Source organism: Chaetodon trifascialis, chromosome 11 (genome assembly GCF_039877785.1).
Source record: "Chaetodon trifascialis isolate fChaTrf1 chromosome 11, fChaTrf1.hap1, whole genome shotgun sequence".
In the NCBI taxonomy this organism is placed as follows: domain Eukaryota; kingdom Metazoa; phylum Chordata; class Actinopteri; order Chaetodontiformes; family Chaetodontidae; genus Chaetodon; species Chaetodon trifascialis.
In genome coordinates this window covers 15,058,302-15,082,105 of record NC_092066.1, presented here as the reverse complement: position 1 = coordinate 15,082,105, position 23,804 = coordinate 15,058,302, and the positions used below count along the sequence as shown (strand labels likewise).

General features: G+C 43.1%; 3 protein-coding genes across 4 annotated transcripts in view; 1 reads left to right on the top strand and 2 right to left on the bottom strand.

Annotated features, from left to right (window-relative positions):
* Window positions 1–3,386, bottom strand: part of LOC139339100 (potassium/sodium hyperpolarization-activated cyclic nucleotide-gated channel 2-like) — a 31,671-nt gene extending 28,285 nt beyond the window's left edge. The window contains exon 1 of the mRNA XM_070974556.1: window positions 2,197–3,386. Coding sequence (XP_070830657.1) covers window positions 2,197–3,386 — 1,190 coding nt within the window. The remainder of the gene's footprint in view (window positions 1–2,196) is intronic.
* A 3,147-nt stretch (window positions 3,387–6,533) lies between these two features.
* On the bottom strand, window positions 6,534–13,553 carry rnf126 (ring finger protein 126). Its single transcript, XM_070974039.1, has 9 exons — window positions 13,413–13,553; window positions 11,840–11,898; window positions 11,690–11,750; window positions 11,362–11,600; window positions 10,109–10,177; window positions 9,933–10,002; window positions 9,100–9,193; window positions 8,522–8,637; window positions 6,534–7,646 (listed from the first exon to the last, which is right to left on the bottom strand). Exons 1-9 carry the CDS (start codon window positions 13,485–13,487, stop codon window positions 7,494–7,496), a joined length of 936 nt encoding a protein of 311 aa, XP_070830140.1. The 5' UTR covers window positions 13,488–13,553; the 3' UTR covers window positions 6,534–7,493.
* A 1,262-nt stretch (window positions 13,554–14,815) lies between these two features.
* sugp1 (SURP and G patch domain containing 1) lies at window positions 14,816–21,710 on the top strand. Of its 2 annotated transcripts, none has more exons than XM_070974037.1 (14): window positions 14,816–14,962; window positions 15,561–15,729; window positions 15,918–16,024; window positions 16,607–16,849; window positions 17,007–17,130; window positions 17,224–17,324; window positions 17,917–18,040; window positions 18,134–18,462; window positions 18,750–18,856; window positions 19,043–19,220; window positions 19,314–19,420; window positions 20,646–20,791; window positions 20,938–21,067; window positions 21,240–21,710. In XM_070974037.1, the coding sequence occupies exons 1-14, from the start codon at window positions 14,944–14,946 to the stop codon at window positions 21,264–21,266; spliced, it is 1,911 nt and encodes a 636-aa protein (XP_070830138.1). In that variant the 5' UTR covers window positions 14,816–14,943; the 3' UTR covers window positions 21,267–21,710. The 2 variants fall into 2 exon arrangements, with proteins under 2 accessions (XP_070830138.1, XP_070830139.1); XM_070974038.1 differs by having other exon boundaries at window positions 14,857–14,962; window positions 15,921–16,024.
* Window positions 21,711–23,804: the final 2,094 nt, after the last annotated feature.

Sequence of the window (23,804 nt, the reverse complement as noted above, 5' to 3'; positions counted from 1 at the left end):
ACATGCAGAAGGACGCGAGAGAGACATGCTGCTGAACTTCCAAGACTCACATACTACAATTATTAGTCAATTTCTCCATGCACTCCATACACTTCTAATGCAACAAAGGGATTCTTAAGATTGTCTGCGCTCATGAAGCAAAAAAGAAAAGTAAAAAAGAATGGCTGATGAAGATTTTCCTCTCTTAACCCTGCTGTTTTGCTGACATTGACTTTACTTACACTCACCACACTGCTGTAAAAATAAAACAGAAAACAATAATTGCAAAATCTAATTTTTTTTTCTTTTCTTCTGACCTTTTTAAAACCCAATGTGTAGAAAAAAATTGAAGCCATAATTCTTTCCTTCGCAAAAATAAGAGCTTGCACATTTGATGGTGAGAAAATAAAAACACAACCATAAAACGCTGAAATATTTCATATTTTCTTTGATATACGCGCACATGTTACATAGTCCAAATGTTATCTGTCACAGTAACATCACTTCATGTTTGGGGTAAATTAGTCCTCCTATGAACAAAGTATTGGGAAACTCCAATAAGATCCAAGATGCGATGCAAATAAACTTGTTTAGGATTCGGGAGGGGTAGTGCTACATAAAAAGTGTTTATCAACACCACCACAAATACTACATCCATTATATTTCATCAGATTATATCTCTGAGACCCCAAACAGAAGTCATTTTCTGTGACTCAGTTCTCATATAATTAGGAAAAGTCATGAAGTATTAAGCTGGGGTCTGCAGGGGTCGAAAGAGAACAATAGGTTCCTTTTCTAACCCCGCATTTTCAGCTCTTAACGACCTTCCGGTACACATGGACGCCAACAAGGTGACTGTCTGGCTACTTGCTTTCCGTAGTGATGTGGCACTTTGGTGACTGGGACAGGCAGAGTAACAGTAGTGAGGTTTGAGCCCGTCAGAGGAGGCTCTGCAGGACAGGTGCAGCGCTGAGTCATTACACTGCGACTTACGCAACAAGCTCTGGCTCCTCCACTCCACGGCAACAACAATAGCCGCCCCGATTGTAATGTTTGAAGCAACTTTGCTGTTTTAACTTTACGTTCATTAGCATGAGAATGACGGCGGGGCCGCTGCAGCCTCACACCGTGTGGGAGTTTGCATGGAAGAGGGAGGTCTCCAAAGTGGCCTGTCGTCAGATTACATCTCTGCTGTTGAAAACATGTCTCAAGTTTAGCCTTTAGTGGTCTACTGACTGGGCGTTATTTGATACAAATGGGCCAAACATGAATGGGGGGGCTGTTGGGGGGGGGTTAGCGCTCTAACGCGCCAGCCGACTCCAAATTAGACGGGAGCTGTCCACTCACTGAGGTGCTGAAAGCTAGAAGCCCAGCAAAGCGTAAAACCTACTGATTCTGTGACCCAAATGCAATTTAGCAACGCGCTATATGTCGGGGGGGGGGGGGGGGTTACAGGATAAGTCAAACCCGAGTCACGAGGAGCCTTCTTGGCTTGTAGGCATCTCTAAATATTTGCAAGACAAAATAGCTGCTGGATGTCCAGCTGGGTTATCGGTGTTCGAGCCGTGACAAACAGAGCGCATCCGTCATTAAAATGCAGGATCCGGGGAGTCGTACAGGCGGATATGTCTCCAGTGAGCATGCTTGAGGTTTCGCACACTTGGCTCAAGGTGACATTCCATTACTGAGCGCATCGCGCGCGCACACACACGTAGCCCACATCCTGTCGGCACGGCTTTTGTCGCAGAGCATAGCTTATAGCCCACTACATTAACCACATCTTTGAGAATAATGGCATTTTAAACGAGCCCGAATTAGCGTCAGAGCGCTGTCCTCTTTGTTAACCGTGAACGCACTGTGTTAGCAGGCCGGGCTCGCTCAGCATCCCAGACAGCTACTGTATGCATACAGACTGGAGCAGGATTTGTTTACAACCTTGAAAGGACACTCTTTGCTCAAGTCCTTTTGCCTGACAACAGGTTGTTTGGGGGATTCATGGCAGCACGTTGCAATGCATCGATTCAAAGCTCTACAGATTCAATCACAGGGGATGAAATGAAAAATCAGCAGCCTGTAGCCTTGAACAATAACCATGCATGTGTTTCCCGTGCAGGCACAGTGGTTACTCACTATGAAGTGAGTTGTAGATGACAATGAGGACCCATACGGGCCCCTCATGACTTTCAACGTGCGACCAATGGCAGCCACAGCTCTTACCTGAAATCGCTGTAAGGGTGGATAATCCAATTTCCAGCTGATTTTACCCTCTCCTGCTCTCTCTCCACTGCTTTTTGACTACCATACATGCGTAAGGAGAATTTGTTAACTCCAGGCTGCAGCATACTACTAAACTGCCGCTGCATGAAGCTGGCTTGGCTGCCCCGAGGCTCCGCATCCTCGGCGGGCACGATTGGCGGTCCATCCTCCGGCTTCTGGAAAGTGACAGAGTTCCTGGGCTGCTGGGTCTGAGTCTGAGTCGGGCCGTGCAGCGAGGACGAGGCTTTCCGGCTTGGTGCGTTAGAGAAGGACACCTTGGAGTCCTTTTTCTCGGGGACACCGCTGGACACTGGGGTAGCACCGGGGTTAGCGCTCTCTCCTCCGTGGCCCCCGGTCAGGGACCCGCCTGGTGTGATCGAGCCGTCCATGCTGGCGGTGGTCGAGTTACAAGCTCCTCGCTTGGCGCCCCCTCCGTCCTCGGCCCTTCCCGACCCTCCTGTCTGCTTCTCCTGCTTGGAGATGATTGAGCGCAGGCTCCCGGTACCCGAGTCCCTCCTGCATTCTCCGTTTTTGTTGCATTTCATGCTGGAAATTGGAGCGACGCTGTTGCAACCATCACCCGCTGTCGCGTTTAAAACCTCTACCGCGACCGCTGATGCCGACGCCTCCGCCCCAGATGCTCTGCTGGTCTCGCCGCGCTCGGCAGCATCGCCCGGACGGGGTGTCTGAGTCTCGGTAGCTCTGGAGGCAGCAGTGGGCCGTGGAGCGGCGGGAGCGTCCTCTGTGTGCGTGTGGTAGGGCTCCTTGTTGGAGTTTCTCCTGGAACCCGAGGACGCGGCTCCCCCTCCTGGCGTAAAGTTCTTCATCCTGATACTGCCACCGCCTCCTCCACCTCCGCCGCTGCCGCTCCCCCCGGCTCGGCGCAACCGCGGATGCTGAAACTTGGACTCCTCTTCTCCGTCCTCCGTCTCGTCCATCACGACGTTGCTGGGCGCACCGGGCTGCTTACCGCTTGGTGCGCCGAAAGAACCGGAGTCCAGACAGTTCTGGCTGCTGTTGCTTCTTGTGCATTTGGACGCGGCAGCCTTAGGTGCGCTGATGTGGCTGCATCCACTGCCGCCCACCGCCTTCTTTTTCATGGTGGCAGCAGACGCCGGTGAAACCTCATTCCTGTCCATGACATTGAGCATATCAAATTTTGCCTCCAATTATGTTTGGAGAAAGCCAATCAGGGATAGAGGCGAGATGGAGAAGAGAAGAGAGGGAGAGAGAAAGGAGAGAGGGACAGAGGGAGGGGTGGACGTGACTTCTTTGCAAACTACTGCGCTTTTACTTTCACTCGTCATTGTGTCAAAGATGCTCCAGCATTAAACTATATGAGCCCTTTGACTGCGTCAAATATCATTAAACTATTAGCTTATGCTGCTCCTAATTCAGCCCAAGCTGCCTCCAGCTGAGGCCTCTCAGTCATGACCTAAATACTGAACTGCCTCGAGTAGCTCGATTCAAATGATCACACGGAAATTGATGCTTAACGTGTTGTCAATGACGTTACAGACTGACATCAAAAGTTTAATTACCACGTGTTAATGAAAACTCAAATGATGTCATATGTTTAAGAAGGTGTTTTCAATGACAACCTCTTGAATCGATGCCATCCATAGTTGGTGTTTAGCGCCCCCTAGCGGCCATACGGGGGTGGCACAGAGGACGCAAGACAAGTGTTCATATTAATGTGATTCTTCCACACACGCAGAGGTGTCAAACTTTGTCAAAGACACATGATCAGAAACTGGAATAGGTCTCCAGTTCAGGTCCATGTCTCTACAAGGGACACTTGTTGTGGCACATGTCGCCTCAAACGTGCCTGATCCTTTGAATGCTCGTGGCTGGGTCCATGCCCCTCAGGGAACACACTGTACCTTCCTCCTCTCACGAGCTACATTTTGGTTTCCAGGCACGTTTTGATTTCTGGCCCTTGGAGTCTGGACTTGCTGGTTTAGAGGCGCAGATGACAAGAGTACAAATGGTGCCCATGGACACAGACAGGTACACAAATCATGCAACTAATACTTGTCCTGTTTTGGTGCTTTGCATTCTTGGGACTTACTTTCTAAGGGTGTGAGTATGAAAAACACAAAGCAAACACGGAGGAATCATCAATTACCTGTGCAGCCTCTTTCAACTGCTGACAACTCAAGATGCTGTGACATTCAGAGGCAGAGTCAGCTCGTGCGCAGTGCGTGCAGATACTACCTGTGACGGCAGAGGCACTGATGCAGTGTGCACGCGGACAGAAGGATGCTTTCACGTGCAGATTCAGCATCACTAATAGACTACTACTGTTTTTGTTTTGGCATATACATACTGGTTATACATGTGCGGTGGTGTAGTAAATGCCTTCCTATTAGCTTCTCTGCCTGAAGGAATATTATGCAAAGTAGCCTGAATGCATGTATGTGCCAATGGCCAAATCCACAGAGCTACAGAGCATCATACCTACACTCTGAGGATGTGGGCCATTACAATCAGGTGCTTTGTCACTTGAGAAGAGATAAAGTAGCTAGCCTATTTCCTTTGATCTAGATTTGGTTGAGTCTAATTTTGGTCACATGTAAAGGATAGCTTGGTTTTACACAAATACCCACGCAGGCCTATGTAACAATAGCAAGATAACTATAAAAACTGGTGCTAATTGCTGAATCATCCCTGCTAGATAATGTTTTTCTGAAAAATGTAATAAAAAGTAAATTTCAAGTCTCTACTGAATCTTCTTGTAATAAATTTCTTACCTTTTGACATCAATGCTGGGAAGTCATAAACATCATCTCCCCCCCCCCCCCCCCCCCCCCTCTTCCCTCTCTCTGTCATCCTCCCTGCACTTCATTAGTCAAAACTAAAATGCATCAAGGTTCACTGTAATTTCCTGGTAGCGTGATGCAGCTGTGTGACGCTCTCAGATGGTTTTCAGCAAATGACAAGAGACCGAAAAGGCACAGCGATTCACTGAAATGGCAAAACAAGAAAAAGAAGACAAGTGGTCAAGCGGTGAAACATGTTCCAGTACACAGGAGTGTTAACCTATACACGGGAGAGGTGGTGACCATATTGGTTAAGTAGCCTAAGCCATTAAAACCAACAAAGCTTTTTATATATGCAGCATTGGGACCATCTGGAAAATACATTTCTTATTGCTATTCATTTGAATATGAAAACCAGACAGCTCACTGGTCTGATGACTCAGCGACCACCTGTTTGTTAATCACTGCAAAAAGTCTCGAGCTTGCTGTGAATGTCTGACAAGTCCGTCTTTGTTGCCACCGAAATGCAAGACTGGCACGCTGCCTAGTTTCATGGATGACTTACTTGACTTAAAGTGCCTCCAAAAAGCATTCGCCCCCATTGGAAGTTTTTGTGTTTTTTTGTCCTGTCACTGTTCTCTAAGAGATGTTCAGTGATTTGGAAGTTTTCTTGCACCGGTCCCCTGGCTTGTGCTTTTCGCTGGGTTGTTGTTGCAGGTTTTGCCTCGATACTGACTCACCTCACCGTCCAGACGCAGGTGTATTTATACAATGAACTGGAACCTGCTGACTGATCACCACTGCACTAATAATGTGACTTTTATGACCAATAGACCCTTTTCACAGCAGGCCTTTTCACTTGGTCAAAGCAGGAAAAGCACAGGTGTAATAACAGTAGTGTTTGTTCCATTCTGCTAACTGTCCCACTACACCACAGCAATGAGTGAGCAGGCACAGTAGCAGAACCCTGGAACCAGCCCACCTAAATGTGATGCAGCTATAATCAATATCATCAGCTCCACCTGTGCTTTTTCTGCTTTGACAAGTCAAAATGTCTGCTATGAAATGGACACCAGTGAGGATTTAGGTGTGTCCTTTAAGGGGGGTGAATACTTAGACAAACAAGTATTTTATTATTATTTAGATATCTTAATATCTTTACTTTCACTTCTGTTGATCAGTGTCAAAAAAGCCACATTAAACCCGCTCTGATTCAATGCTGTGAGGCAAAAGAAGCACGACAACTTCCGAGGCTGTGAGTTGGGATGGATTGTCTGACCATCACATGACTACATAATCATTCAAAGGTTCAAAACGTACATAAAGCAGGGTCAGTTTGTAAAAACATGGTCAACGTGTTCATGAGCTACTGACATTAAAGCAACATAAGCCTCAACAGAGATAAAAGCAGACAGGAAAAACTCTCGTCTTTCTCCTGATTAAACTTAACATCAAAGCTTTACTAAATGTGCACAATTAAATAGTTAATAACATTCTGAAACTGCACATTATCAGCAGAAAACTCCAAATCTGTTTAAGTACTTTATTGTAACTGTACGAAAAATCAGTAAATAAAATAATACACTTGTTTTGGTCAGTCCCATAGAGGTAAGATGATCCCATGCCGGTTCGTCTGTGTCTTCTCTCCTTTTGCGTTGCTCAATTTGTGTCTTGGGCAAGGGTTCAATAAATAAGTGGGTTAGTTATTCTTTGTTTCACTTGAGGAATAAAAATCTGTCCACTGTTGAGCTGCGTGGATCTTTACCTTGTCGAGATACACCAAGTACACCAGATCAAGCTCTAATAAAAAGAAAAAAAAAAGTCCCAAAAGACTCATTCAATGCAAAAATGTGAAAAAATCTTTTTTTTTTCAGTAGTTTAACCAAATTCACATTCTCCTCAACATCAGACAGAATTTTGTGCAAAATAAAAAAAGGTGCAAATAAATAAAAACCTGATGCGTACACTCAAGGTTTTAGTTTGACCCAGCAGCTGTGCAGTGGCTGACAGCTCAAAATGAATTCTCTATCTACACATCTTTGTACTCTGCACCACCACAGGAAATGTCTTTATTAAAAAGAGCATTTTGTCTTAAATATAAAATGTGTCCCCGCCTCGTGGCAGAGACATGTCTCCATCAAAAAGTAGTCCACTCTGGCTCAAACTCTGCCTCCGTTCTGGTTACAATGCCAATATTATTATTATTATTACTACTATTCACAGCCTTTCTGGATCCTCCTTCATCACTGCCCGGTCCCACCTCCTCAAATACTCGGCAACGATAGCAGCAGGAGCTGGACCCAGCGTCCGATCAGCACAGGGGGAGGAATGACGACTGACGGTCTGTAACAGATTCAGAGTTCACCTCAACTCATATCGTCCCCTTGGATTGAGACGAACGACTGTCCTGGTCTCAGCTGTGGAGAGGAGCCGTTGGGTCTCGTTTGACGCATGTTGTGAGGTTTTCAGATGGGATGTGGCGACGATGGTGAAAATCTATGAGTTGCTGGCAGCATTCTCATTACTAGGTGAGCTGGGAGAGGAAGAGGATGAGGAGGAGGGAGAGAAGTTCATCCCTGATAACCCGGGTGGGTCTGTGGCTGTGTTCTCTCCACTAAGACTCTTCCTGCACACAGGACATGTATCGTGCTGTTGGAAAGAAGCATGAATGAGACTTGAGTAAAAACTATTTTCAGTACAGTAACAAGCTCAAAGGACTGATCACCCCCATCGGAATCATTCAATACCTGCGAGTCAACAACCACAACAGCACTACGCACACTCACTAAAGCCAAACCAGCTCACATATGACTGAACAGATTAACAGTCATCTGCTTCCAGACCTCTGAGTCGCCACCCAAATTGAAGATTAGTTCAACAATTCATATACATCTGGTGTGCTCATCCTTCTCTGAGCCCATCCGCTACGGTCTGACCACAAATTACCCTGTGGGCAGCGTCAGACTGTCAGTTTGTCGCAAGGATTTAATGGAGACGAATACTCTGGTGAGCGTACAAAAACTCCTTCAGGCGTTTGTTGAGAGGTTTCAAGACATGAAAAGTAAACAAAGGAACTTAATATGTTAGCTAGGATGTTTAATGTGGACCCAGCTGATGAACCTCCAACATGAAATCAATGAGTGAGTGTCAGTAATCACTAAGCGACATATTTAAAGGATATTTAATATTATCTTCAACACACAACAATAACTGCACAACTGACAGACTATAGAATTAAGCCATATAATGAAGCAATAACTGAAGAAAAGTGTAAAACAAGCGAATTGCATGGATTTAGAGCTGAATATTTCCTGTGAATACTGCATCAAAGATGAGTTTTTTATACGATCCTCCATCTGTATTGTGTATTTTTAACTTTTTAACTGTCACAGACACTTAGTAGGCTTCTTTTTTGACAAATTTAGATGCTTGGCCATTGTTCTCTATATACAAACGAATGAAAAACCACGATCTAATATCAAGCTTACAGATCTGTTCGGGACATCCTTGATTGACATACATACCTGTTCCAGCCATGGTACTATACAGTCATTGTGAAACAAATGATTGCACGGCAGTTGTCTAACCCTCTCCTGAACACTGTAGTCTTCTTTGCACACAGGACACTCTAAACCAGCACCTGCACAAACAGAAAGAGGCCCGTTGTCACATGCGTTGTGATCACGCCACTTCTGTTTGAGTGACATCAGTTTTGTGCATTATAAGGTTAAACTGGAGCACTTTACAAGCACTAAACACAACATGGTTTAAGTTAAAATATCAGTAAATCTGTACGTAGGAATCTTCCCACATCACTCTGTGATGATAAAAAACTAAAAAGAAAATATAATTTCATGACATTTCAGGCAGTGAAAGTTTGAAAATCATGACCCATCCCTATTTATAATAGAGAAAACACTGTTATTGATCTGGTTGAAAGGCTTATCCAAAGGGTTTACTTTATACGAGGTTCCTGATAAGGTTGTAATGACATCTGTGAAGCCAGTACAAAGCACAACACTGATCACAAGGGACGAGAACCTTCTGTTCTGACAGATGGCTTCAAAAAGAGGCAGAGAGATAAGAGGTGTTTGAGACTTACCCACATGTTCCTCTGTAATGGAGATGGTGGGTAAACTCTTTATTCTTTCTCTGTCTGCAGGAGGAGGACCCGTGTTTTCAAATTGGTTCAATAACTACAAGTGAAAGAGAGCAGAATCCCTATAAACAGCTGTGAGCTCATCTGCATGAGAGCAAGGTTGTTCTGTAACCAACGACATTCTCCTTTAATATATCGCTCATCTATATGTCTGATTCAGTTCTTCACAAAGTTTGAGTTGACAGCTACAGAGGTGCGTTCTGTTTAGTGTCAACAGAGTACCTTCCATAGATACTCAATAATCAGTTCTTCAAATAAGTCTCAAATGCGGCCATTAAAGGATTATCTCATGTAGGCAGAGGCAACCTGGGGGGAGGTGGAATAGCAGAGTCATTGACTTGCTCTGAGTCGTGGTCTGATTTGACTGCAGTGACAACACCACTGACTCCTTGCAGGGACAGTGTGAGTCTTTTCTTCTCTAAATACCTTGAATTCTGTTTATTTAATGTAAATAACATAGAAAACGACTGTTAAATCTATGTCTGTTCTGGTGAAGTATTTCCACGCCGTTGTCATATGGCGCTGGGACACACAGCCATGTTTCTTTATGCCTCCAGCTGCGTATCTGACGTGGATGCATTGCCACTGTTTTAGTACAGCATCGTGGCAAAAGCACTGATGAAGGATTGGTCTACAGCGATGCACAGTGTGGACAATATGTACATATTGCTATAAAACAAACCATTCAAACATATTGGGGTCTACTAAAAAGGTTCTTAGGACACTGATGTGCAGTTTTTCCTCCTCTGTCATGTAACAAAATAACACTTTGATACCTGTGTAATGATCGCATCAAGTCCATTGGCACCCCAGGCGTAGTCCATTGGATTGGAATGAAGCATACCCCTGAAAGACCAAAAAGAACAAAAAAGACCAGAAGTTAACACATTAAGCATCATTTCACTCAGGGACATGAAACAAGTAAACAAGCATCACGGTTTCTTCTTCTTACCATGGTCCCATTCCGATATTTGGCATGGCTGTAGGTGCTATGATCCCATTTACTAGCTGTTGGATAATTCTGTATCGGGGGAGAAAAAAACAACAAACACTTTCAATAACCACTTGTTGAACCACACTGAGAAATTCAACTTGTCTTCTTATGTAAACTGCACAAATGGAAAATGTAAGTACATGTTCAGAATTTCATGGTCACAAAAATATATTAATACTTAACACACATAATACTAGATAGAATACCAGCTAGAAGGGCTGTGCAACATCATCGTTCACAAGAAGTAAAATTTTTAATGTGATAAAAAAAAATCAGCGAGATAATGCCAATATTCTGAATTGTTAACATAATGACGTAGTACCACTGGCTCCATGTTGGAGTTAGTTTGAAAAGGGGAGCGATGACAGTAGTGTGGAAGCGATTTGCTTACAAAAGTTCAGATGTACAACAAAGCAGAGTAATATGTAAGAAGTGCAAGAAGACTGTGACAACAAAAGGAGCCAATACAATCAACTTCTTACACCTCCTCATGCAGAAACTCCTGGGTGAGCAAGAGGAGAGCTCAACAGCTACTGTGAGATGTTCACTAAGTTCACTACATTTGCTCAGCACAGCAACACCAAGTCTTTGCCTCACTGTACTTTGTCATATCATGAAGAATATGATTATCGCAGAAAAAACCCTGAAATACTGCGATATTATTTTAGTAGGGCCCTGTGATTTCTGCCATGCAGAAGACAGAATCATGGAATTTGATAGCAAAAGCAGAGCCGACTATAAAAAGTGGAATATCGCTGACAAAATGTGTGTGCAACTTATAAATGAACAGAGTTTTTTTTTCTACCATTATACTACTACTACTACTACTATACCATGAAGTTTTTTCACAGTAGACACTCTTCTATGACAAAATGTGCTTCAATCATAAAACACAGAATTGAGAAAAATCAAAACAGAAAACAGAATTTGGGGAAAATTCAAATGAATTTCATTGCCCCCCCCCTACTAGATGGGTAACATGCTTCCTGTAAGAGGCATCGCAGACCGTGTTATTTTTACTGGAAGTTCTACATTATGTTCAGACGTATTTAAACACATCATGTCATCATGTTTTAAAATGTACAATGTATTTTCTGGCATAAATATGCAAAGTAGATAATACTCTCACAAACAAAGTTCATTCTTTTCCTCTATCCTCTTGTGTCCCACAATAACCTTGCACACACACTCTACTGCTGAAAATGTCTCACCCCTCTAATGTTGGCACTCCTTCATGGCGCGTACCCGGTCGTCGAGGGACATGTCTCCCCCGTGGCTGTCGCGCACTGTATCGCTGCCGTGATGCCATTTCTCGTTCTCTCCTGTTTTCTGTCTCTCGGTTGTCCTCTGCCGGCAGCCGCGTTCGAAGGTCGAAGTTTTCATCAAAAATCCCGAGGGCAAACGGACCGTACCCAGAGGGGAATGTGAATAAATGTTGGTGATCCATGTTCTAGTAGAAAAGACAGAGGCAATGTCAAATCATGGTGCAATGGTGCGAAATGCTTCCCTGAACCTGCTGATTTAACAAGTCACACTGACCTCAAAGGCTGGGCGGTTCTGATCAGCGGAGGAGGACGTGGATGCGGAGCCATTTTCAGCACTGCATGAACATGATGATAAAGAAAGACTCAGAAATGCACTTGAACATCAAATGAATCAAATTCATGAGCGCACAATAATCCTCCATACCTTCTTTCTTCAGGTAGTTCCTCAATGAAGCCAGACTCACAGCGTGGACAGGTGTAGTCCTACAGTGAAAATACAAATGTGAATATATAGTGTGCATATTGTGAATTTCTCTTGGGGATGTTGTGAATTTCCCTTGGGGGTGAATAAATTATCTATCTATCTATCTATCTATCTATCTATCTATCTATCTATCTATCTATCTATCTATCTATCACACACAGCTATCCATTTATTTGGTGCACAAAGCTAAAACTAATGTACTCTAATTCAACAGCTCAGCAGAAAAATCCTGACCTCCTGAGGGTTGTTATGTTCAGTTAAGAGTGTCGGAGAGGCGTTTATTCAGCTTTATGACCATTTTGGAGGCTGTGTGCTGTTGTTAAACTGTACTGTGTGGTGAGGTGTTTCTAATATTTAGTATACCATCACTGATATAAATGGGGTGGCCAAGTAGTAGATATTGAACAATTAATCGATTAGTTGTCAACTATCAAAATAACCGGAAACTACTCTGATAATCCAGTAATCAGTTGTTTGAAGTCAAAATTCTCCTCTTCAAGCTACTAAGAAGTGACTTTTTTCTAGTTTCTTCACTCCTCTAAGACAGTAATCTGAATACCTTTGGGTTGTAGGCAAAACTAGATATTTGAGGACGTCATCGTGGGCTAATGGGAAACAAGGATCACCGTTTTCACCGTTTTCTAACATTTTATAAACCAAAGAACAAATCGATTAATCTAGAAAAATATGAAAGTAATGTTAACCGCAGCCCTACAAAAGAGTGGAAATGCGATACAATTCAGCAGCACCACACACTGCAGCCTCCATATATAACACACTGTCAGCACTTCCAATCAGTACGTATGATCTCCTGATAGGACGCTGTCACACAGGCAAGCAGCTGGCTGACTGTCAATAAAGTAACGGTGACTGTAACATTCAAGAAGCTTCCCGTGAATGGCTCCAAACAGACTGCTGTGGCAGGAACGCGGCCTGTTGCCACAGCAGCAGTGTGAAGTTAGCTGACTGACACGGTGTCAAAGTTTGACTGCTCTTTGCGGCACAACAATACGTTATCACCTAGCCTTATGGGAAAGAAATATTCATGTAGATATTCCATATTTGCTTAACGAAAATCATTAAGTAAAATCCGTAACCTGCTGATCGGCCCCTGACAGAATCGAAATCTGACTTTAAAAAAAAAAAAACAGTGAACCGAATTACGCCTTCTTCTGTTAGCTTGCTTGCTAACGTTAAACCGTTGAGACCTGTCAAGCTGTGAGGATGGGCTCTGTCTAGATCCTGTTCATTCTACTGCCATATAGCTGAAATTACATGCCTAAAACACAAGACCAAAACATGAGCGTACTAGCCAACTTAATTACTACCACTTGACTGTCACTCTGGACCGTTGATGCCTATGGGGCTAGCTAGCTAGCGGAGCTAAGAAGCAGCAACGAGTCGACGTGACTGGGGTATGCGCAAAAACATAAACACACACACATACAAACACACAAGCCTAACACTAATTTCTCATTCTTCAAGTAGGCAAATATGTCTCTTAAGTCCTTACCGGTAAACGCGGACTAATCTCTGCTGAACACCGGTGACAAAAAAACCGGCAGGGCCCTTGGGGAGCTTCAGCCATCTCTAAGCAAGAGACCAGTTCGGTGATGTGGACGGGTAGCAATAAGGGACAAAACAAACCTGACTTTCGCAATAGGAAAGACACGGTGAAAACGGAAACGCTCCAGCAGCAACGCAACGCTACTATGTCGCTTAGAAAAAATTACCACGAAAACGACTTCCTGTTTAATATTTTCACTCAATAAAAGCGAGAAAGTCTGACTTAGGGCGACATGTCTTTTTAATTCTATTCAATCACTTTTCACATAATAGTTAAAGTTAATGATTTACATAAAAATACATCTTCATTATGATTGTAATTTTGAACTGTCTACAGTTCTCTTAGACCTAAGTGCAGCATCTGATACAATAGACCATGACATTTTTACTATCATCTTACACAGTTAGTTAGTCTTTCTGAAGCTGCTTTGGTCCATTACTGTTCTCATTACACATGCTGCCTCTTTGTGACATAATCAGAGAGCTGAACAGAAAGATGCAACCAAATGATGCCGCTGTTGTTCTCTCTTGAGTGGAGGGTACCCAGGCCTCATTTATTTACATTACATTATTTAATTTATATTTCGATTCTAATGCTTTTGGATCTTGCCATTAGCCCTTTTCCCCTTGTTTATAGCATGAACGCGAGCTGCAGATGCCACAAAGAAAACATTAAACAATCTTCACAGTTGGAATCGTGATGAGATCATTTAAATCTTAAATCTTTGAGGGGAGAGGGAGCTGACCATGTTAGTTTAAATACAATTAAAACATTTCTTTCTTTCAATGTTGATTTCACAGCCTCCAAAGTTAACTGTGATTTGGTTTAAGATGAGAAATGTAAGGAGCCACATTGAAACAGGTGGTGCAGAAAGGCAGCCAGTAATCATACTGGGCTTTTTGTGGTTTGTTGTTTTGGCCTAATTAAGGTCAATGCAGGATATGTTTGATTCTGCATTGTGTCAACACTCATTTTGAATGTTGGTGAAAAGGAGTTGACAATCTGGAGTTAGGATATTTTTCATCCCAAAAGCTGTAGCAGCATTATGACCAGAGGAGACTGACCTCTCTCTCTCATACATCAGACATATTTATTTTGGACATTGCACTGATGTGATTTTTCATCACCACAAACCTCAAGCAAGGCCTGACAAGGGCCATTTTTGGAGTAGATGATAACAGACACAGTACAAAAAGAATAACAGCAGCAAGGTAAGCTGACTGACCAGAATTGTTAAGGCTGGTACAGGCGGATAATTACTTGGTTTTGTGTAAAATGCAGTGTAGAATTAGATCATAGTGTATGGGAAGAGATAATGCTTTTATTCTGGACAAACTACAACCGGAAGTGTTGTTCTTAATTTTGCCAGCGCATTCAGCTACTGCTAAAGCAGCTACGCTACTACGGTAACAACTAAAGGCCTTCTTGCAGTCTGTTAGCGTTGTTGTCGAAATATATTTTCCACTCTGCTACTACCATGGAGTCTGGCGATGCAGGTGAATTTTAAATGTGAATTTTACTGGCATGCTCAATCTAGATACGTAAGTTAGCAGCTGGTCTTAGGAAACACAGTTAGCCAGGATAGCTGTTAACGTTACTTAGCTAGCTTTTGTAGCTCCTGCACAGCTAGTTAGCTCGCTTAACCAGTGTGCAACGTTAGCTTGCGGTTAGCTGTCGGGTAAGGTAAATTAAGTAGTTAACATTATTATCAAACAAGACATTTAGCATCATTCATACTTGACGTTACAAATTCCCGACTCATCAGAGGTCTGCAACCTGTAATATCCACATTTAATAACTTGTATGTCGCCTTTCGCCCCAGTTCAAAGTCAGAAAGGTAAAAGTTGTTTTTGTTTTGTTTAGACAGGCTCTTTTGTTTGCTAGTGTGCAATGCAAAGTTGGAATATTAAATATAAATGTAGCATATTATCTGAGTTTAAGAAGTTGAATCTCAGAAATATTAAAGAACTGGGTCAATTTTTATAGGACATATATTAGAAAATGTTTTTTGCTACTTCAGTCTCCAGCTCTGATGCTATGCAACATGCATATTTCTCTAACATTGGATTTTTTTTCCCTTGTATCTTATTTTAGGGCGAGGAGGATGGAAGTCCAAGCCCGCCCAGCCACAGAAAAACAAGATGAACATGAATATTCTCCATCAAGAGAAGCTGATAGCTCAGAAGAAGAAGGAGATTGAAGCCAGAATGGCAGAACAAGCCAAAATGAACGTCCAAACCACAAGCAAACCCCTGCTTCCAAGGTAAAGACACACTTATGGACCTGCTTATACTGCACAAACACAGGAAATTCAACACGAGGGAATGATTTTACTTTTTTTAGTACAGTGATGCCTGGATTTGTCATTCAGAATTGCTATGTGTGAATGTTTTCTTGACATCCAACATTGACCTAAAATCATAACACATATTTTGTCTGTTCCGGTCACAGCAGCTCTCCCAGTCTTCAAGGCGCTTCCTCAAACAAGTTTGCGAATGATGGCAGCTTCTTACAGCAGTTCATGAAGATGCAGAAGGAGAAATCCAACAATGCGTCCGGTTAGTACGTTGATCTGCACAGTATTGACCAGTAGGCTACACTCATGGTGTTGTCGTATCCTTATCAATTGTAATACATTATAAATCACCACAGGGCTGTCAAAATTGGCCCCAGAAAGAAATTGTAATTCACACAATTATCTCTTGATTCTGTTTTCTTATATCCAGTATTAGTCATGTAATCCAAATTTAAAATATTTGTTGACAGCCCTATATCACTGTGAGGTTGTCCAGTGAAACTTAACACAACAGGAATGCTGCAATACAGAATAATAGTTGTGACCTTGTCATTTTGGCTCATGGAAAAACAGATAAAGATGCTTCATTTTGTCTACAATAAGTCCTTGACTGCTGTACAGTTTGTGGGAGGTGGAGGTTTTTGAAAGAGAGCATCCCGACCCAAGGAGACTAGCTTAGAATAGGGACCATGAAAGTTAACGTACTTTGCTTCTGCTGGTTACCTGTCAGATGTTCTGCTTGAGCAAGAACCCGGACCATGTCCAGCAGAAAGAGCAGTAACTCTTACCTGAAGGCTAGTAGTAGATTTTTAGAAATGCATCATGTGTTTTGTACTCTTTCTAGGTTCCAGCAGTGATACCAAAACTCCCTCAACGTCATCACCAGGAGGAAACACACTGCAAAAAAAGAGCATTCTTGTTGGCAAGCGACCTGGCCTTGGAGTCAGTAGCATGCTCAGTCAGTTCAAGAACTACTCACAGACCAAGAAGAATCCAGTCCTCAGCCAGAGGCCGAATGTGTTTTGTTCTCCAAATGGTGACGATGAGGAAGAAGAGGATGATTACCCCGGATTCTTAGAGATGAAAGGTAATTCAAGGCCTGTGTTTTTCAGTGTATCTCTGGACAACTCCATGGCTTGGACATTTCAGTGCATCTTCTGCCTGCTCCAGTGGCACAGTTGCCTTGTGACTGACATGTTGTCATAGGTGCCCGTAGAGTAAATGTACTCATAGCCTGCTTAAAGTCTCTCCCCCAGAGGATTCAGACACCAGACTCATTATTGACAAGATGGCCTCTTTTGTGGCGGAGGGAGGACCTGAGCTGGAGGAAAGGGCCAAGGAGGACTACAGGGACAACCCTGTTTTCTCGTAAGTGTAAAGGATAATGCGTCTCATCCAGATTTATTTACACGCACAGTATTTTCAAACTCATCTGATTTCAACTGTTATCTTGCCTTTCAGATTTTTATATGATAAGAGCAGCATGGATCATCACTACTACAAGAAAAGAGTTGCAGATTTTAGAAAGACTTTGCTAAGACCTGAGAATGCATCAGATAATGGTAAGATTACCTCTCCGCACACTATATTTGTATTGTGTTATTGACAGAAGCGTTCAGCTGCATTTTAAAAAGATACTGGCTTGCAGGACCACACCATCATGCAAAAATAATTTCGTAGGTCGTGCATGTACAGATCATGGCTTCTTCAGTTTGTCTCATAGTCTCTTTTGTTTTAATAAACCATATTTGACTTTGAAAGCTAAAAATAGAGTACTGCCTTTTTTTTTCTTTTTTTTTTAACCTGAGCCCAATTATTGAGATGTACACTGTTTTGTCCATATTGCTTACCCCAAAGTTGTGCCTAATTATAATTTAGATTTGAAAGCTGGAATAAAGATTCTACTTGTAATTATGCACAAGATTATACAGGCAGGTAGAGCCTCTCTGGGCTTTATATCATCTTCATGTGTTAAAGTAAAAATTTCACATCCATACAGTTCCCCATTCACCACCCCTGTCCCCCCTTGCTCCTCCTCCCTCCTTCCTTTTCTTATCCCCTATTGGCTCTAGACTGGTGGTGTGTGAGGGCCAGTTGAGTACGGTACAGTAGTAGAGTGTGAATTGAGACCCAGTACTGATAGGCTGCTTAAAGTCTCCCCCCCAGTGGACGCAGAAACCCAGCAAGTGGCTAAGAAGCTGGCCAGGTTTGTGGCGGAGGGTGGTCCCGAGGTGGAAGCCATCGCTGCTGAGCGCCACCGAGACAACCCTGCCTTCAGGTCAGTCGCTGTATGCCTGACTGTGACTTTTCTAATCTTTTCACTTTTGGCTGTGATTGACCTCTCGTAAAATATCTGTTGTCCATTCTTCAGTTTTTTAAGTGACCACCAAAGTCCAGCCCACCGCTTCTACAAAGAGAAAGTACAGGAGTATCGTGCTGCGTCCTCTCAGAGCTCGTCGCTTTCAGCAGCAGAGTTGGGGACAGACCTTCTGCGACCAGCTATGCCGCCATTACCAGGAATCCCTCCACCGCTGAACCTCAGTTCTCTACCCCTTATTCAAGAGGCAGAAACTCCACCTGTCAAACGGAAGAGGAAGAGTAGATGGGGCTCTGAGGATGACAAAGTCGAGTTGCCCATTCCTCCCATCGTTGTTCCTCAGGAAATTAATGTTCCAGACCCTAACGCACCCTCGCTCTCTGGTACATGAACTTGTGTTTTACATGCAGTAAATATGTGCACATATGCATTTTGTTGTTTACTTATAACCTGAAGTTGGTGTAACCCTTTTAGAAGGCAGTGTCAATATGTTCTTGCAGCTGATGCCATTGTGTAATATTTTCCAACCCATACGTGGTCATAATTAGAATAAGCATTTTTGGAGTCATAGAAGATGCTGTGAATGTGAGATAGCTCTATCGTTATACATGTAGATTAAGTTGTACCATGTATTGCTTTTTAAATAAGTTTGTGGTTACGTGTGTTTCAGCCCAGGAGCTAAGGGGTCTCGGTTATAAGAAGGGAAAGCCTCTTGGTCTGGTAGGAGTGACAGAACTATCTGATGACCAGAAAAGACAACTCAAAGAACAACAAGAGGTATGAATATGCCAAAAAATTTATTTATTAAGTAAAAATCGCACCTAAATTCCACCCACCCCAAAAATGATTTCATTCGCTCTCTTTCATCACACTACAAATTCAGGATTATTAATCCTCTAATCCAGTATCACCAGATGTGTTGCTCACTGTATGTGTTTGATGTTTTTCTCATACCCCCTGTAGATGCAAGAGATGTATGACATGATCATGAAGCACAAACGTGCAATGGCAGAGATGCAGGTGATGTGGGAGAAGGCCATAAGAGACCACCAACATGAATACGACAGTGATGAAGAGGTGGACCAGCAGGCAGGCACCTGGGAGCATCGTCTCCGAAAGATGGAAATGGAGAAGACCCGTGGTAAGGCTGACCATCGGTGTGGAAAAGCAGCTCTCGATGCTTGATAATCAGTTCTCAACAAGGTAAAGTGATCATCGGTCTGTACTTTTCCAGAGTGGGCTGAATCTCTGACAGAAATGGGTAAAGGGAAACACTTCATTGGCGACTTCCTGCCCCCTGAGGAGCTGGAGAAGTTCATGGAGACCTTCAAGGCACTCAAGGTCAGTTTTCCTCTGAATTCTCTTGTTCTCAAGCCTAATAGGGAAGAATCTTGCTGTTGCGCAACCACTAGGATTGCCCTTATCCATTAATCTCATCTTCAGAGGAGGAACCACAACTAATGTCAGTAAGAGTTTTACAGACATTCCACAGATCAGTGAATGTGTGCAGAGAGTAACTTTAAGAGGTGTATTGAGTACAGAGAAAATAAGCAATTTTACCTATTCCTTCCAAAACCTCTTCAGGGTACTGTAAGACTTGTTTTATACATCTTTAGTGTAATTCGTAGTGACTATTAGCCGTTAATGTGCTTTTTTCCAGAGGAAGGCCATGCGCAGTTTAGTAGAACCAGGGTCAGTTGGAAATGTCTGTAAACAGGATTGTAGTCATCCATCCATGCCTCTGTTTTCAAGCTGCTTATCCAGGTCAGGGGCACTGTGGCAGCAGCCAGCAGAGCAACCCAGACGTCCCTTTTCCCTGCAAATTCCTCCACCTCCTCCTGAGGGATCCCCAGGAGGAGACTGTAATTGCCACTTGGTTATTTGAAAGTCTGTTAAATTCAATTTGGCACTGTTGTGGAAACCACACGGTTTATCCCTTTAAAGGTGAAGCATCACAGCCAAAGTCTTGGAAAGTTATTGGACAGTCAGCAGTCACATAAGACCAGAGATGTAACTGTTGAATGCCACACAGTATAGCACAGCTGTATTTAGTGAAGACCACCATTGTGAAGTAGTGTGGAGACGCTCCAACATCTGCTGCACTGAACAGATTCAGATGACTGGTATTGTTCATTCTTTTCCAGTTAAATCAACTAAATAAAAGAAGAAAATCTTGCGTAATGTACGATAAATTAGTAATCAGTCATCACCCCATCCTCCTCCTCTATCAGTTGTGGTCTGAGCGTGTAACCAGACCAGTCTTACCTTGTCCTAGTCTACATTAGCCCGAAGATAACGAACCTCTGACTGAACACGTTCATCAGAGACTTCAGTTTTTTCTGTTATTTCCCTCCAATTTTGAAGAATGAACTCCAGATCAGAGCAGAATCCGATGTGACTCCGGGTGTTTACTCCTCCAGAGCTCCCCGGCACTCAGCAGCTGTCTGTCAGCGAGCAGTGTCTCTGTCCTTCTGCTCCACCACGTCCTCCCCGAAATGATCCAACACTTAATATTAAGTTATATATTAAGTGTATAATTCACACCTTTAGTCTTTTTGACTTGCAGGAGGGCCGGGATCCAGACTACTCAGAATACAAAGAGTTTAAGTTGACCGTGGAGAATCTTGGTTTCCGAATGCTTTTGAAAATGGGCTGGAAGGAGGGTGACGGCCTCGGCAGTGACGGACAGGGAATCAAGGCCCCCGTCAACAAGTGTGTACATCTTCAGTACATTTCCCTTTCATTGAGCACTCACGCAAAAATGTCTGTGACACTGTCTTTTAATTGTTGTGCTTCATCTGGATAGACAAAGTAACGTGGAAAGGACCAATTTTGACTGTCTCTCTGTCCCACTCTAGGGGAACGACCGCCATGAACGGAGCAGGGTTTGGAGTTGAACGTCCAGCCGCACTCACGAAAAGTGACGATGAATATGATGCTTTTAGAAAGAGGATGATGCTTGCGTACCGCTTCAGGCCCAACCCCCTGGTAACGTGTTTTATATTGTTCACTGTCTGTTGTAACAGTATTCTGTGAATTTGCGTCAATTTATTGTGACATGTTCACATTAGCTCATGTATGATAGCATTTAGAAACCATTACTCATTGTTTCCTTTGCGATAATTTAATTGAATCCAGTGTTTCTTTTTTGTTTCCACAGAATAATCCACGGAGACCATATTACTGATGTAGAGGACTGTTTCTGGTTATGCTTGTTCCTGTTTATCATACGGTAACTTAAAAGCTGTCTTCTGCAGCTGCCACAGCTCTGCTCGGTGGTGAAACGGACACTGTTGCACAATAGAAGTGTGTGTATGGGGACTAGTAGAAAGATTGGTAGATTCTCCATTATGTTTGAGGTTTCATTTGGATTTTTAAAAAATCCAAAATGTTTTTTTAAACAACGGATTACCTGTTTTGTCACACTTCATGTCAACTAAAGATATATAAGACCTACATTGCCTGACTTCCATAATGATTTCACTCCTCAGCGTTACTGCATAATCCCCTGTATAATTCTTGCATTGAATAATTTTCCTCACTGCACTATACTATAACTCATTTTGGCTTCTTTTCGTTATATTCAGTGTTTTTCAGTGTTCACAATAAAAAAAAAAGGCCATTACTGAAATGTGCGGTTGTCACAGTCTTATATCTCCTGTACTTAAAATGGGTATTTACTGTTTATCAGGAAATAAGTAGGAGCTAAGATAAACTGACCTTGTTTATGGTACACCGTGTGCTGAGAGCAGGTATTCAGTCAATCATGTTGATAACTGCCGTCAGTATTCATTTCTCTATGGCTCTGGACAGCAGTGGGTCATTGAGTAGAGTTAACCAGGCTCAAGCAGTCAGTGGTGAGGAGGGTGACAGATCAGTGAAATCAGACCTTCAGTTTGCCATTCCCCCAGGGGGTTTACGCTGGATAAAAATAACCTTGAAATCCCAGCTAAGCAAGAGCCATTCTGGTGTTGGCCACAGAATCAGTCAAAAACAACTTCAGCCATAGCAGACGCTAAACAAAGGCTTTGGTTTGCTTGTAGCGTGGTGGTGTAGTTTTACGCCTCTATGCTGGCGACAGCCATGGCCAAAGTCACTGCATTTTCAAAGTTGTGCATCCATACATTCGACCCATTCTCATGAGCACAATATCTCATGAAAAGTCTGGAGGGAATTTCATTACATGTGGCACAAACATCCACTTGGACTCAAGGATGAAGGAAGGTCACTGTGCCCTCTCAAAGCACGTTTTTGGCCGTAGCTCAAGAATTCATACTCTGATTATGATAACATTTCATACAATTGCTCATAGGATGAGATGATGACATATCCAAAAGGTCAAAGGTCACCTTTACTGTTACATCATAATGTTCTGCAAAAATACTTTTATGGCCATTATTGAATACTATAACTCAAGAACAGAAGAGGAGATTGTGACCATATTTTGCATTTGGTCGGATACTGAGCTGGTGACATTAATCCTGAGTGCCCACCTTCAAACTGTGGCGATCGGTTGAAGATGTATGTAAGAAATCTTCATCCGCGTTGTAGAATTTGTAGCTTCTTTGCAGCAATGTCCATATTTGAAGCACCGTTGACTGTCATGGCTTCAACTTAGTGTTCTGTCAGAATGTGCTATATTGGCCAAGCATTTAAACACAAACAAGGAAATTGACTGATGTTGCAGTAGAAATAGACCAACATTACAGTATACAGTCACAATGCCAAATTACTGATAGATTGCAAATACACATGAAGAATAGATCCAGGAGGACCATGAGCACCCTTGCGTGTCACCTAACAGACCTGAACCACACAACCTCCCCTCCACCATTGAGACCTGGAGGAGGACGGACTACGCAAGAGCAAAGCTGTGGACTACAGCAGATAATGAGCTCCACATTACTGCAAGTAGACCGTGTGGCAAAGCCCTCTGTCAGTCCTCCATACTCCTCTGTAAAAATAGTCTCTCAGTGAAGGCACCATGTTTCTCACCAGAAATTATTTACTGGAATCTTGGCCAGACACATCCCAAAAGAACTAAATGGGGCTGCTGCCCTGTGGGCCAACCACACACAGGGATCAGCATTTGGAGTCAGGTGCATTGCAAGTTGGATGGCATGCAAAGGTGGGGACATAGACGTGCTGACCCCTGGTATTACAGACTGTTTTTAGCGACATGGAGCGTCACCTGTGGCAGAAAAGGAACCAGAGCTGGTGCTGGAGATGGAGCAGTACCAACTAGATGTAGTTGGGCTCACCTTGTGCTGAGCACTGAGTCTGGAGCCAAAGTTAAGTAGTGGGGCTGGACTCTCTTCTTTTCCTGAGTTACCCAGGGTGAGAGGTGCTGGGCGAGTGTGGAGATACTTGCGGGCTCCGGCTGAGTGCTGCTGTGTTTTCCCTGGGGCATGAAAGGGTGATGTGCTGTGTGATTGCCTGGATTGCCAGGAAGGCCTGGTCGGGGGCCACCTTGCTTGCCTGCTACTACTGTGACCTGGTTAAGCAGAATAAAATAGACATGCACAGATGTCTCTAGGGTTGCAGCAAATAACTATTTTCACTATCCATCAATCATATCGTCTTTAAAATGTGTTGCAAGTTCCTCAAGCCTAAAGGAATGTAATCAGATCGCTTGTTTTGTCAATGCAACTATTAAAAACAATTAACTATCTTACAGGACAAAGAACCGTTAAGAAATCTTGAGGCGACTTAATTCAATTTCAAA